The 15,074-nt window shown below is 33.7% G+C and overlaps 2 protein-coding genes across 2 annotated transcripts in view; both read left to right on the top strand.

The window, feature by feature from the left end:
* Positions 1-498: 498 nt before the first annotated feature.
* Positions 499-1,269, top strand: LOC110104499. The gene has a single exon (XM_020833646.2). The coding sequence runs from the start codon at positions 748-750 to the stop codon at positions 1,135-1,137; it is 390 nt and encodes a 129-aa protein (XP_020689305.1). The 5' UTR covers positions 499-747; the 3' UTR covers positions 1,138-1,269.
* A 9,563-nt stretch (positions 1,270-10,832) lies between these two features.
* LOC110104444 (THO complex subunit 4A) overlaps positions 10,833-15,074 on the top strand; it is a 29,956-nt gene continuing 25,714 nt past the window's right edge. The window contains exons 1-4 of the mRNA XM_020833555.2: positions 10,833-11,135; positions 11,293-11,439; positions 12,721-12,789; positions 12,878-13,062. Of these exons, the coding sequence (XP_020689214.1) occupies positions 10,971-11,135; positions 11,293-11,439; positions 12,721-12,789; positions 12,878-13,062 (566 nt within the window). The 5' untranslated portion in view covers positions 10,833-10,970. The remainder of the gene's footprint in view (positions 11,136-11,292; positions 11,440-12,720; positions 12,790-12,877; positions 13,063-15,074) is intronic.

Genomic DNA, 15,074 nt, shown 5'->3' with positions numbered 1-15,074 from the left:
TACACAATATCTTATATGTGAGAGTTTGACGTCTCATTTGGAAGATTAGAATAAACTTCTATTACGGGCGGTCTTCGTTTGTGGACGAGAGATGAGCTTAAGGGAAAACAAAAGATATGCTCGAGGTCGTGAGAGGGGAGTAAAGGGGAAAACAAATCATTGATGTTTTTTATGTGTCCAGAAAAAGATTTTGATAATTTATATGGATTAGTAAATAACTTTAAACAATATCATATATGTGAGAATTTGCCTTGCTGCTAAATGTCCCAACAAAATTTAAGCTGACCCCACATTAACTTGAAATCAAATTATATATATTTATCCAAATAAAAAATAAGAATTTATTTATCCATATATATAGAGACAGAGAAATAAAAAGACAAAAATTTGAATAAGACGCGCCGTATATGTTTTACGCGAGAAGAACTTTTGTAGATACAACTAATCAATTGATAAATATAGCATGAATTTTTATAAAAGTGTTTTTCTTTTAAAGCACAGCATTCCTAAAATTTAAATGTCTCCATTGGCTACGTGGCAGGTCAGACTCATTTAGAAATCTCGCACGGAACTCGATGAGTCGTTTACAAGTTCCCAATTCCCATCTCCCCCTGCTCGCTCCGGTCACCTACTCAACCGCTAACCCTCTCCCCCTTTCTCTTAAGTACACCTACTGCCCTCCTCAAACCTATTACCCTCTCTCTTCCTTACCCCGAAACCCTAATTATTTCTCTTAACCCCAATCAAATGTCCATCTCCTCCGTCGCAATCGCGCTGCTCAGAAAGCTCCACCACCGCCATCCGCTCCTCCGCTACGCCGCCGCCTGGACGGCGCTTTTAACGGCTATGGTTTTCCTGACTTCGTTCTCGCCGGAGATGGCCTTCGCGTGGGCGCTAACGCCGTCTTCTCCGTTTGCCCGATCCTGCCAGCGCGGGTTCGTTAGGCTCCCGGTGGACGGGCCGCCCGGGCCGGCGATCTGTGTGCCGGCCCGACTAATCGCCCCATCCAAAGCCGACCTCATCGTCCCGCCAGTTTTCGCCGCTTTGGTGGTTGCTGGGTCGGCCTGCATCGTCCGGGCTTTGGGATTGTGGGATTTGGGTGAGAACGATGAGGAATTTACGTACCCTTACTATTAATATTAATCCGTCACATAATTTTTTTTTTTTTCGTGTTTTGTATGTAATTGAGCTGTTCAAATATTGGGCTGTTGTGAAGAAATTGACATCTAAAAAAAAAAGGAAAAAGAAAATGAGATATTTGGAGACAGGGATCGAAGGCATGGCCTGTTTCCGTTTTCTAATTCAGTTTCAATTGGAGAGCAAAGTTGGCATGAATCGATATAAATACTTCAGAAATTATCGTAAACAAAAAAATATTGGATGGTTGGGATTGAAAATTGGTATATTTGATGAATAAAATATAGACATTTAATTTTTAATAATTTAATTATAACATAATTTAATGTCTTCGACTCTTCCTTTGGCGGTTATCTAATGATGTTTGGCCTAATTTATGTATTGACTAATTTCATTGAATTGTACGCATTAATACACTTTCATATTTATTTGGGTTTGTTTGATTGAGTTGATTAAGAATCAAAACTTAGTTGATTAATTGATCAATATCAAATAGGCCGGGCCCGAGCCACCGATAACTTAGAATTTTGAAAGGTTAAAGTCCTTGGAAGCCCCATGTTACCTAAAGTCGAAACTCACCAATTTGTCAAGGAGATAAATTTTAATCAACCTTCAGTATTTGGATTTTGAACTCTCATCAAAGGCATTTCTTGGCTAAGTTAATATCTTAAATATTTGGGCTACTTTTTATGAGCATTCGCTTAGTCAATTAGGAGTTCTCCTCTAGAGAACTTCTTAAGAGTACTCACCCTCTTTCTAAAGCTCGCTTGAATTTTTGGCATACCCAATATCTAGTATCTTACTAGCTCTCTAGAACAACAAATCTATCATGTTAACTCATATACTTTTTTGTAATTTTATCATTTAACAAATCCTATGCAATTAACCTCAATCCTTACACAAACAAGTGGCCACTATTTAGGTGCCTTCACTATTTGGTTGCGGACATAATGTAATGTCGTACTTTGGTCAAAACTCTACTCTTCTTAATTTTCCTAGACTCTCTCGTGAGGATTAACTATAACATAATCTGAAACATATTTTCTCTAGGGCCATTTACAGGTCATAAATACTAAAATTTGTCTTTGAGTTTCTTGATGACATGAAGAGGTACTTAATGAGTGACCAACCCAATTACTATGTAATTGTTACACAACTTTAAATATGGAAGATCACTTAACTTAGATGATTCATAAAATCTTTAAATGATTCTAGTAAGCATTCCCTTCATTAGGGATGCAAATGAACCGAGCTTAGCTATGCTTCAACAAATTTGAACTCAAGCTTGTTTGCCAACACCGTGTTTAAGCTCGTTTCGATAAGATTCGAGTTTTTTTATACATGTTCGAGCTAGAACTTGTTTAAAGATACTCTGTTTGAGCTCAACTTGTTTTCGTATTCGAGCTCGATTCATTTAGATTTGTCGAGCCTATTACTGAACGAGTCTTTTAATGAGACGAGCCTATTAATAAAATAAATATTATCTTTATTCAAACGATCTACTTGAAGACCGGTCTGCCCTGATTTGTAGGTCCGTATGCCATACTGCTTAGTTGATCCAACCCATTAGTCGGCTTTCAAACAAACTCTCGATATCTTTGTTTATATAGAGCAATACGAAGTTTCCTTCCACGATGTGGAACTAAATGAACATGTTTTTTTTTTTTCTAATGGATCGGAGAGCGGGAGCAGACAATGGAGCGGGAACGCTCTCGATTCACCTGACTTGGGAATTAAAAAAAAATTATTAAAATTAATTTAATAATATTTATTTTCAAACCTCTAGTCAAGCTTCTTAATGAGCTTGTTCACATGCAATAAATGATAATGTTTGTGAACATAAATGAACCAAACGCCAAGCTGTTCAATGTCGTTTATTTAGCTATCGAGTATTTATAAAAAAAGTTCAAGCTTGTTCATTTAGCTTATCAAACGAACATAAACGAGCTCTTATATATCAAGCCAAGTCACGAGTAGTTTGTCGAACTCTTAGTTCATTTGCAACCCTACCGCTCGTGTGTGAGTATCATAGAGGCTCCTTTCCCATGTAGTCCTAGCAAGTGTTAGATATAGTTAAACAATGGTTTCTTTGAGGAGGTCACATATGCATATTATTTTTTAACATTCAAGCTGCCCATATTAGATTCCCCCAGGGGAAAGTTGGTCACAGTCTATCATTTCTATTATGATGTGTAATATACTCTTCATCATCTTTTAAGATGAAAATTATTGTTGATCTCAGACCTTCCTCTAGGGAGTCACCTCTATTGCAAATTTCAAATGATTTTTTATTATCTAGATTGTTAGTGCATAATTAAGATCATATGGATATGAGGTTGGAGCATGGTAAACTACTGTTTTGAAAAAAGCTTGCTTTACTTTGGAAAGATGTAAAGTAATTGGAATACAATTTCAGATGCAAAATAATTGGAATAAAATTTATTTGAAAAAAAAATAATTTATGGAATTTTAGTTTTGAAGTTGAACATGTCATTATGAATGATGTATGGTCTCGCAAGTCGAGAATATCATTTCCTAACAGGTTCAGACAATAAAACTGTAAATTTCATCGTGATTATAATAGTTAAATTCAAGTGTGAATTGCACATGATCCTTAAGGATCAAAATGACATTAAATCAAGTATTTGACTATAGTAATCTGGATGAAGCATCTTTAATTTTATATTCAAAGTCATTATAATAAATAATAAATCTTCTCTTTGTAAGAAAATATCATTCACTATCAATCATTTGAATATGGCGATAATGATAGTCGTTGATTTTAATTTTTTTAAAGAGAACTAATTAAATTTTGAATATTGATCTGGAGTTTTTAAATCTCATATGAGTGCAAGTTCTACTAGTTAATTACATCATAGGAAACATAAGTTTCCTAAGAAAACTCTCAATTAAAATAACGGTATAAATTTTATTTAGAATTCTCAATCAAGAATTGATATCATAAAGGAGTGATGTTTGAATTTCAACTAGAATTGGATCAAATTTGAGCACTTATTTCTGGAAACCAACATAGGAGAAGTATGAGGCATTTTTGGATTCCGAAACGATTCATAAATGTCATAGTCCATCTTATATATTTGACTTTAAATTTTGGTTTGAAGAGAAATTTTAATTTGAGTTGTCGATTTATTAAAAAGTTGGGACTGTATTCCTGAGATTGGGTCTTATGATTTATAGTCCGCCGTGAATCCTAAGTTTAATTTGGGCACTAAACTCACAGAGCAAGTGAGCTCTGTAAGTTTTTGCCTAGAAACAGGAGAGAGAGAGAGAGAGAAACATTGAGTAAAAAAAAGCCCAAAGATCCAATGGATTTAAAAGATAGAAAATGCTTATCGTATATATATATATATATATAATGCTCATCTCCATATGTTATTAATAGGAATTCAAGCCGAGTCACGAGTAGCTTGTAGAACTCTTAGTTCATTTGCAATCCTAACCCTCATGTGTGAGTATCATAGTGGCTCCTTTCCCATTTAGTCCTAGAAAGTGTTAGATATAGTTAAACAATGGCTTCTTTGAGGAGGTCACATATGCATATTATTTTTTAACATTCAAGCTGCCCATATTAGATTCCCCCAGAGGAAAGTTGGTCACAGTCTATCATTTCTATTATGATGTGTAATATACTCTTCATCATCTTTTAAGATGAAAATTATTGTTGATCTTAGACCTTCCTCTAGGGAGTCACCTCTATTGCAAATTTCAAATGATTTTTTATTATCTAGATTGTTAGTGCATAATTAAGATCATATGGATATGAGGTTGGAGCATGGTAAACTACTGATTTGAAAAAAAAAAACTTGCTTTACTTTGGAAAGATGCACAGTAATTGGAATACAATTTCAGATGCAAAATAATTGGAATAAAATTTATTTGAAAAAAAAATTAATTTATGGAATTTCAGTTTTGAAGTTGAACATATCATTATGAATGATGTATCGTCTCGCAAGTCGAGAATATCATTTCCTAACAGGTTCAGACAATAAAACTGTAAATTTCATCATGATTATAATAGTTAAATTCAAGTGTGAATTGCACATGATCCTTAAGGATCAAAATTACATTCAATCAAGTATTTGACTATAGTAATCCGAATGAAGCATCTTTAATTTTATATTCAAAGTCATTATAATAAATAATGCTTCTTCTCTTTGAAAGAAAATATCATTCACTATCAATCATTTGAATATGACGATAATGATAGTCGTTGATTTTAATTTTCCTAAAGCGAACTAATTAAATTTTGAAGATTGATCTGGAGTCTTTAAATCTCCTATGAGTGCAAGTCCTACTAGTTAATTACATCATAGGAAACATGAGTTTCCTAAGAAAACTCTCAATTAAAATAACAGTATAAATTTTATTTAGAATTCTCAAGAATTGATATCAAAGGAGTGATGTTTGAATTTCAACTATAATTGGATCAAATTTGAGTACTTATTTCTGGAAACCAACATATGAGAAGTATGAGGCATTTTTGGATTCCGAAACGATTCATAAATGTCATAGTCCATCTTATATATTTGGCTTTAAATTTTGGTTTGAAGAGAAATTTTAATTTGAGTTGTCGATTTATTAAAAAGTTGGGACTGTATTCCTAAGATTGGGTCTTTTGATTTATAGTCCGCCGTGAATCCTAAGTCTAATTTGGGCACTAAACTCACAGAGCAAGTGAGCTCTGTAAGTTTTTGCCTAGAAACAGGAGAGAGAGAGAGAGAGAAACATTGAGTAAAAAAAGGCCCAAAGATCCAATGGATTTAAAAGATAGAAAATGCTTATCGTATATATATATATATATATAATGCTCATCTCCATATGTTATTTATAGGAATTTACTGGCAACATGATGGAGCTACATCAATAAAATGAATAAAAAAATGCATGACTAAAATGACTTTACTAATTGCCCTAGACACTTTTCACACTCTTGCTGGCTGGAGGGGAAGCGATATATCTTCCTCAAACCTGGTTTGTTTGTCTCTGGGCGAGCTCAATGATATTGAAATCATATAGGTGAGTGAGCACAGGCAAGTGGTGTGGCGAGTCCTGCATGTAGAGAGCTGAAGCAAGCCAACGCCTTGAAATCCATGGCAACATACGCTAGAGATCTACAAAACTTTGTTAAGAGAGGCACGTAAGCTTAGGTTGTGGGGTTGACGAGCTTCGTGGCAAAGTGGGGTCTTTGAATAAGGGCAAATTATTGCGTCCGGTGTCCGGATTCATCCGGACACCAATCCAGTGTCGCCATGTCACCAAAATACATCGGGACTCAATGTATTTGGGTGACGTGTCATCACCGGATTGGATGTCCGGACATCCGGTGACCGGACGCACTAATTCGCCTTGAATAAGTGCCTTTTTTATAGTTACAGTGGAGAGCAAGGTCAACGGTACCCTACTGTGAAGGATAACAAGCATCATTGAAATCACGTTCTTCATGGAAGAGAGGCAAGTGCCTTGTAAGGTGACTCGTGAGGGGCAGATTATTATGTCCGGTGTCCGGATTCGTCTGGACACCAATCCAGATGCGCCACGTCACCAAAATACACCGGGCCCCAGTGCATTTGGATGATGTGGCGCGTCTGGATTGAACGACCGAATGTCAGGTGACCGGACGTATTAATTCGCCGTCGTGAGGGTCCTCAACTATGTGAGTGGGAGGTGACTTCCCACTGAGCCCGTTATGCAGCTAGACCTCATGTCTTTAGAATGAATATTCATGTAGGCCCACAAGGTGCAAGTTCTTATACATTTGAGTATTTGACGTTCTTTGGTTTATCTCATTAAGACATTCAATGACTATAAATTTTTTATGTGAATTCACATATTCATGAATTAACTTTCATAAGCTTTTAACTCAAATGTTGCATCAAGATTTGTATATCATTAAATGAATTTTTGATGATGTATCAAATTTCATTAATTTTTTTTCAAATTTATTTTTAAAACTAAGATTTTTTTTTTAAAAAAAACTAAGCTTCAATTAGGGAGAAAGTTGATTTAAACTGGATGACATTGTCAATAAAAATTTAATTACATATTAAAAAAGACGGCAGTAAAATAAAGCAGCAAGGTCTCATCAAATGGCAAATGCTACTTGTTTCAACTGACGGGGTTGGACATACAGAATAAAAAATATAATATTATAAAAGTTCATAAAATTAAGGGCTATTTGCTATTAATTTTAATGTTATTTAATTTTATTACAAATAAAATTATGTAATATCCTAAATTTTTTTAGATTTATTAAATTATATGATAATAATGTTGATCATTAGCGGAAATATGGGCAGATAGCCTTCATATAGTTTGTTTAAATTAATAAAATATATTTATTTATAAAAGTTAATGCTCGACTCATTTACTTGTTGAGCGGCTCGAGTGCCAAAACTATTGGACATTAGTATGCATGTGATGTAGCTTGACTACTTGAAATTTTATTTTATAATTATATGAATAAGAACTTGAAATTAGTTTTGATCCGTCAAGCTTAAAGCTCTCAAAACCTAATTAAGCATTTATCTTTGGTTTTGCAATGCATAAATAAAGTTGTGTACTTGTTTATTTAGTTATTTCCTTTAAATGAAATTTGTTGATAAGGATTTTAGCTTTTCAATCAATGCTTTAGGAGTTAATATAACTTGCATGGATGTCTTATCTTTTTTTTTTTTTCATGAAAGAATAATTATGATAAACTTTAATTATTTTTGTTATATATTCAAGAATATATGCCGAACCAATTGTCGAAGATAATATTAGTGACTCTTTAAATTTAATTAGAGACAGTTGATGAAGTGTTGTTGTATAATGTAAGGGCAAATGTTATTTTGAATGACAATGATATTGTGTTGGGGAAAAATAAGGTCATAGAAGGGCATGCTGCTAAAACAAGTAATGAGAATGAAGATGAAAATACCATAAAAATTAAAAAAAAAAAGAATCATAAATGATTTGGGATGAATCTAAGAAAGTTACTCTTCCTGATGGACAAAAGAAATGGTGCTTTCACTGCTAGAATAAACTTTTCATAGAAAATACAAGATCAACAACACATTTTAGAAGACACTTAGAATGTTGTGGTGCTAAAATCTAATCCATAAGAAACCAAAAAAGTTTTAATTTTCAAGCTAAGGACATTGATTCAACAACTGACACTTCCCATGAGAGTGCTAGTTTGACAATATTAACATATGATAATTCTAAAGTAAGAGAAAGCATATCACATTATATTGTGATCAATGGGAAATCTTTTTCAGTTGGGGAAGAATTTGTATTCCATCTCGTTCTAAAGTCAATGTCATCTTTTTTTTGACATAATGTTGGTGTACGAGAAAGAGAAGAAAAAAACTACAAAATACATTGAAAAGTATAAAAAAAATCAGTTTTACCATGGACTTATGGAAGTCAAATAATCAAAGAATTTCTTATATGATTGTTACTACGTATTATATGGACTCAAATTGGAAGTTGCAGAAGTGTGTGCTTAGTTACCTACACTTGTCTCCTCATACAACTTCTGAAATTGTCGACACTTTTTACAAATTACTTAATAAATGGGGTTTAGAGAATAAAATGTTCACAGTGTCAGTTGGCAACGCTTCTAACAATTAGCGAGCCATCAAATTACTAAATGACAACTTTCATGTGTGAAAAAAATTATTTTTTGGAGGTTGGATATTTCATGTTTATTATTGTGCATATATCTTGTAATTGATAGTTAAAAATGAGATTAAAAGTGTAGAGCTTGTGGTTGAAAAAAAATGCAACACAATTAGCTTTATATTTGCATTTGAAGGCAGACTGCTTTGATTTACTTATGTTGTTAAACAGTTGCAATTGTCGACTAGAAAACTTGTTATGAATTGTCCAATACGATGTAATTCAACCTACAACATGATGACTGTGGCTCATAAGTTTAGAGAAACATTCTCTTTGTATAGTGAGAGTGAGTAAACTTATCATAATTGTCCTACAGAAGAGAAATTGCATAATATAGAGAAGGGTTGCGATATTCTTGATTTTCTTAATGAAGCTACAAACATCATTGTATGTACTGAATATCCTACTCCAAATTTTTTTTCTCAAATATGTACTATCAAAAATGTTCTAGATGATGGCTCAGTTGCACCTAATCAATTTGTTAGAGAAATGACTAAAAATTGAAAGAGAAATTTGATAATTATTGGGGTGAATGTAACCTTCGAATGATATTTGGTGCTATTATAGATCCAACGATGAAATTTCTTATTATATAATTCACATATCTCATGATTTATGGAGATGAGAGTGAGCAAAATATTTTCATATGTTCGTGCTTTATTATATTAATTGTATGAGGAATATGTCACATGCTTTGACTAATAAATTAAAGGGGCAAGTGACACATTTAGATTAGGAAGAGTGGCTTCAACATAGGAAATGAGTAGTTCAAGAATGTGTCAAGAAGGTGGATCAAATAAATACAGTGTATTGCATGATTTCACTACTTATGTATCTGAAAAAGCAATAAACTTGCAAAACCATATTTAGATGATTATCTAAAAGATAGTCTAGAGATTTGTCCAGTTGAGAGGACATTGATATTATTGCATGGTAGAAGATCAACCAAACTAAATACCACATATTATCAAGATTGATTGTAGAGATCCTATCAATTTATATCAGTACAATTACTTCATAATCAACATTTTCAGTAGGGGAGAGATTTATAGATAATTATCATTCTAAATTGGATGTTAAAACAATACAAGCTCTGATATGCAGGTCAAATTGAGTTTGTGCTCACTATGAATTGAAGGGTAGGATAAATGTATTGATTTGTTATGCTTTAAGGTTATTTTTATATTAATAACATATTGTGATATATACATTTTCAAGAAGAGGAGGATGATGGGGAGATTGAGATATCATTACCATCTAATTAAAATTATTTTGAAGGTAAATTGCATCTTATTCACTAACTTTCTATTCAAAGTAACATTTAAACGAATTGATGCAAGTAAAATAATTTTATTTTTGGCCATTTGCAAATAGTCAAAAAACTGAATGAAAAGATGATAGAGGCTTGAAATAATGGTTGTTTTTTGGTGGACTTTATAGTTTTCTAATGACTTGCTTTCTGTATTTTAGTACACCATGGAGTTGTATTAATATGTTTGTTAAGTGAACTTCATGATGGTTATTTTATATTGTTTTGTAGTTCAATATCAAACAATTGAAAGTTGGATGGGATGTTTTTTTTTGCAAAATGTTATGAACTTTAAATCAATTTATACTAATATTTCATAAAAAATTCTTCTAATTGAGTTGAGCTTGAGGAGTTTAATCAAGCTTGAGCCTCATATTCAGATATACTAGTTGAATTCGAGCTCGAGTTCAATTTCAGCTCAAATTCGAACCACTTAAAAAATATGCCAGCCAAAGTCGCCATGCTAAGGCTCATACAAGACTTGACTAGTTTACACCTTGACCATGTAAGAACTACTCTTCATGAAAATTTTTTTGAGAACAAAAATATCTGACTGCTGTCATCCCCTTGAAAGAGAGAGACATTTGATGAAGTAAATAATCCATCAACGACCTATCAGCAAAAACGGCACTTATTTTCACAAAGTGATGACGCCGCATGGGATATGAAATTTTTTTTACTATATAAAACTATGTGTTCTGATTGTTCTCTCTCCCTCTCATTTTACGGTTCTCCGGGTCATATCGACCTTCCTTTCAATCTCTTCTGTTCCGCTTTCTTAGGACGCCAAACTCGGTCTTTTAGGTTCGAATCCCCGCCTCGGCTGGATTTTTGCTCGACGATGTCGAACGCGCTTGACATGTCGCTAGACGATCTGATCAAGAACAACAAGAAATCTGGCAGCGGAAACATTAAAGGGAAGGGGAGAGGATCGAGCGGTCTCGGTCCAACACGCCGGCAGACGAAACGCTCCGGCAACCGGCCGGCCCCTTATTCCGTCGGCAAGGTATGCTTAGGGTTCTATTCACCCTCGAGACCGATCCCGATCTCGATCTCCATGCACTTGGTCGGATAGTCGCCTCGTACTTTGCGCAGCCACTCCAAGCTAGGGTTTCTCCTTATGATTTCTTCTTCTTCTCCTACATGGGATTTGTCGCATCCAGGCCCCAGAATCGGCATGGCAGCACGATATGTACTCCAATCGGGTGCCAGCATATCCACCTCCCGTGGCTAGGGTTTCTTCAATTGAGACCGGGAGCAAGATCTATATCTCCAACCTTGATTATGGCGTCTCAAACGAGGACATCAAGGTTAGTATTTCTTTCAATTTTGCTAGTTATTGCGTGACAATACGTATCACCCGCTGATTGTAACTTGTAATATATCAAAGAGCGAAAGAGGAAATTTGTGCTATTGGCAGGTTGATTCAAGTGTTTAATTGGTGCTGTTGCGGTAGTTTTTCTTTTAATTTCCATTTTTTCAACTTTCTAAATAGAAGGGCCTTCCTTCCTCTTCATAAAACTATTTCTTAAAGCTACATAAATGCGTATTTTATGGGAAACAATTGCGTGTATAAGTGAGCGAGTGGATTGAGGGTCTGTTTGGGTGGCTGCAGTTTTTTTTGAAAAGTGAATTGTAAAGCTTTTGTTAGAAAACATTTTTTGTGAAAGTTGCTATGAGTATTTTAAATTATTATTTTTTTAAAATATTGGACCCCTACCCTAATTTTTTTACAGTTACAGCATTCTAGCAGATTTGATTCTAAAAGAGCAGCTTGAAATTTCTGCAGTGGTCTAAAAAATATTTTTATGAAAAATTGACCCAAGCAGACCTTGAGTATATGGAGCTCCAATGCAACCTTTAATATTTTCCTTAAATAATTTTCCTTTATATTTTCATTTGGCCTCTTACCTTACTGTTTCTCAACATTAACCTTGTTTTTACGGCCCTCACATTTGTTGAGCATATTTAGATCCAAAGTTGTAAAAGGTCTTTTTTATCATGTTTTACTGGCCTTGCTGGGCCATGGAGTCATTCCATCCCTCCATAGTCTGGCCTGGTTTGAAATTGTTGAAGGGGTATAACTATTATACAGGCCATCTTTAATCATTAGAACACGATACCTATTAAAAATACAACTTTTTGTTCTATGTCATATGCATTACCTCAGAAAACTATTTTCTCTAATACTATTTCTTTATATATCAATCATTCCAACCATCACGCAATTCAACAAGTGCCATCATGCGAAGATGAATTTTTAATATCCAGTTCTGTTATTTTCCATAAGCAACCTGTAGAAAAGAACGTGTTCATTCTCTTTTGCATTGCCATTATATCTAAGAATCTTTCCGAAGCAGAATCTCTAGTTCCATGTATCAAAATTGTAACTATGAAATAATCTCATTTAAGTTTCATTTTGATGGCTCTGCTTTGGATGGCAAAATTAATATGTAGAATATGCATTGGTCCTTACCAATTGTTTTACTTTTATTTATTTTGCTTCAAAGCAGATATGAAGATACTTTGGTTTGTCTGGATTGATATTTATGCATTTTCTACTATCCTAAAATTTGATTAATGTATTGCAGGAACTTTTTTCTGAATTTGGTGATCTAAAACGTTACACTATCCACTATGATAGGAGCGGCAGATCAAAGGTATGTTACTAATCATACTTCGTACATTCTGTTTCTCATGACATACTATGTAGTTATGTTAAAATTTCAAGCTATCTTCTGTTTTCAGGGGACAGCTGAAGTTGTCTTTGCTAGAAAGGCTGATGCTCTTGCTGCAGTTAAGAGATACAATGATGTGCAGCTTGATGGAAAGCCTATGAAAATAGAGATTGTGGGAACAAATACGGAGAAACCTGCTGTTATCAATCGGATATCTGGAGTTGGATTTGGAAATTCTAACAGAGTTCCAAGAAGGTTTGCAGCTTTTCTGAGGCAGAAGATATTATTATTTTTCTTTGGTGTTCTTATTTTACTGAGCGTTGTCTTTGACTCATTATTATTAGTTTGTTTTTACAATTTTTATTTTACTTGTTTTCTTTTTATTTATTTGCGGCTTGTGTTGGAACATTGAAGTCTTGTTCAATTAGCTTAATACTATGTGGCATAGTTTTTCCAAAGTTGCAGGTTGCATGCATAGGATTTGCTTAATTCATCATGGTATTCCTTGATGCATTGTGTGTTTGTGTCAGCCATAAGCCTAATGGACATTCTAAATGGACTGTCTTTTCTATCGTATTTAATCCTTTGCCGATGCATGATGAATTTAACTTTTAGCGAGTTAATCCTTTCTTTTTGCATAAAAGTGCATGGGCATAAAAGTACATTCTAAGATTTTCGCCCTTACCGTATTCCCAACTATTCGTGTTCCTCTTTATGCACTTTTTTTTTCATTAAATCTATTGGAAAATTTGAAAGATTACCTGGGTTTATCTTCTTCGTTTTATTTACTGATTATTTAATCACCTAGAAAGTCATTAAGGTTTGCTATTTTTTGAGAGAAACCTGAAAATCAAATGAATTTTGTTCTTTGTTGTCTCCTTACAAAAGGAAAGTGTTGAATCCTTTTTTTGATTGCTTCATTCAAAGAGAATACGAAGGATGACAGCTAATACCTCAATAGAAATGATCTTGGATGGGAAAAGATGAAGAAATGAAAAGTTATCCAAGCTGTAGAGACCTTTTTCTCCATTAGAATGCAACTTCTGGGAGTTTTAGTAATTTCAATTCTAAAACAATCCAAATTAATTAAAAAAATGGAACCAAAGCTCACTTAAATTTTAATAATAAGAAGTGGAATGCAATTTAAAAAATGGCTTATTGTCTTAGAACCCAGATGGTCAGTAGTGGCAGATCTAATAGTAGTTATGGCTGGTGGTTATTTCATGAAGATTGATTTCTATGGGATCTACCCGTGGATCAAAAGTGTCTCCACTCTCCATCATTCTTTGGTTAGGAATGATGGAAAAACTGAATATGATAATACAAATAAAGGGCGGAGAAAATGAAATTGGCTTGTGGAGGGAGAGATGGATGATAGAGAGAAATATGGATGGGAGTAACGAAAATAGTGGGATTAGGATGGAGGTAATTTGGAGTCCTATATGGCTGAAAATTGAGTGTTTTAAGCCCTATGGATGTAGAGAAATTTAATGCAAATCTGATTTTGGAACGAATTAGGTTACCTGAAGATTGTATCCCTTTTTTGGTACTTTACATCTCTTTATTTTCTATTTTTATTTTTTTTAATGTTGTTTGTGGTGATAGTTTGGGTCATTGGCTCTTTTGCTAAGAATCAAAATTAACTCGTTTTTGGTTTTGGAGATTACAAATCAGGTTTGAAGGAGCATGACAGCATGTTGTAGGTATTCTCTTGAAGTGCCGTGTTTCTTTAGCGGATTTGGTATTTCAGCTTTTGTGAACCCAAGTTCTACACTAGATTACATAAACTATGTAATGTTTAACGTCGTTCTTCATTTCAAAACATTTGGAGATATTTTTTTATATAACTACACCCTTATTTCTCTATTTGTTAAATTACCTCTCAAACATTGAAATTCATAACAAAATCCTAACCTATATCTTTTATTTTCTTAAAAATTTCAATGGTTTGATTGTTATACTATAGGCACATGAGTGAGTTAATTTTTTTCTTTGATTGGTGATAGTTTTGTAAATATGATGTTATTCTGGTGGCACGTGCATATATCTCCCTATTATTTAATTATTTTAAGATTTTAAATAAGGTGGTCTGGCTGGTTTCGATTGTAAGTATGTTCAGATTTATAACTTATTCTAGTAATTTGAAAAATTAGATTATATCAATTGATCACTGGCAAGTGGTTTTGATAAAAGTTATATTTGAGTTGAAAGTTAGCACTAACATAATGCTAATAGTTTCTTACTGACGGACGACTGAGTGGCATAAT

The sequence above is a fragment of the Dendrobium catenatum genome, unplaced genomic scaffold (genome assembly GCF_001605985.2).
Source record: "Dendrobium catenatum unplaced genomic scaffold, ASM160598v2 fragScaff_scaffold_80, whole genome shotgun sequence".
NCBI lineage: Eukaryota > Viridiplantae > Streptophyta > Magnoliopsida > Asparagales > Orchidaceae > Dendrobium > Dendrobium catenatum.
The sequence above is the reverse complement of the archived record's forward strand: the minus strand, read 5'-3'. Positions and strand labels throughout refer to the sequence as shown.

Coding starts and splice junctions, on each gene's coding strand:
- LOC110104499 (XM_020833646.2), top strand. CDS start 748: ATGTCCATCTCCTCCGTCGCAATCGCGCTGCTCAGAAAGCTCCACCAC.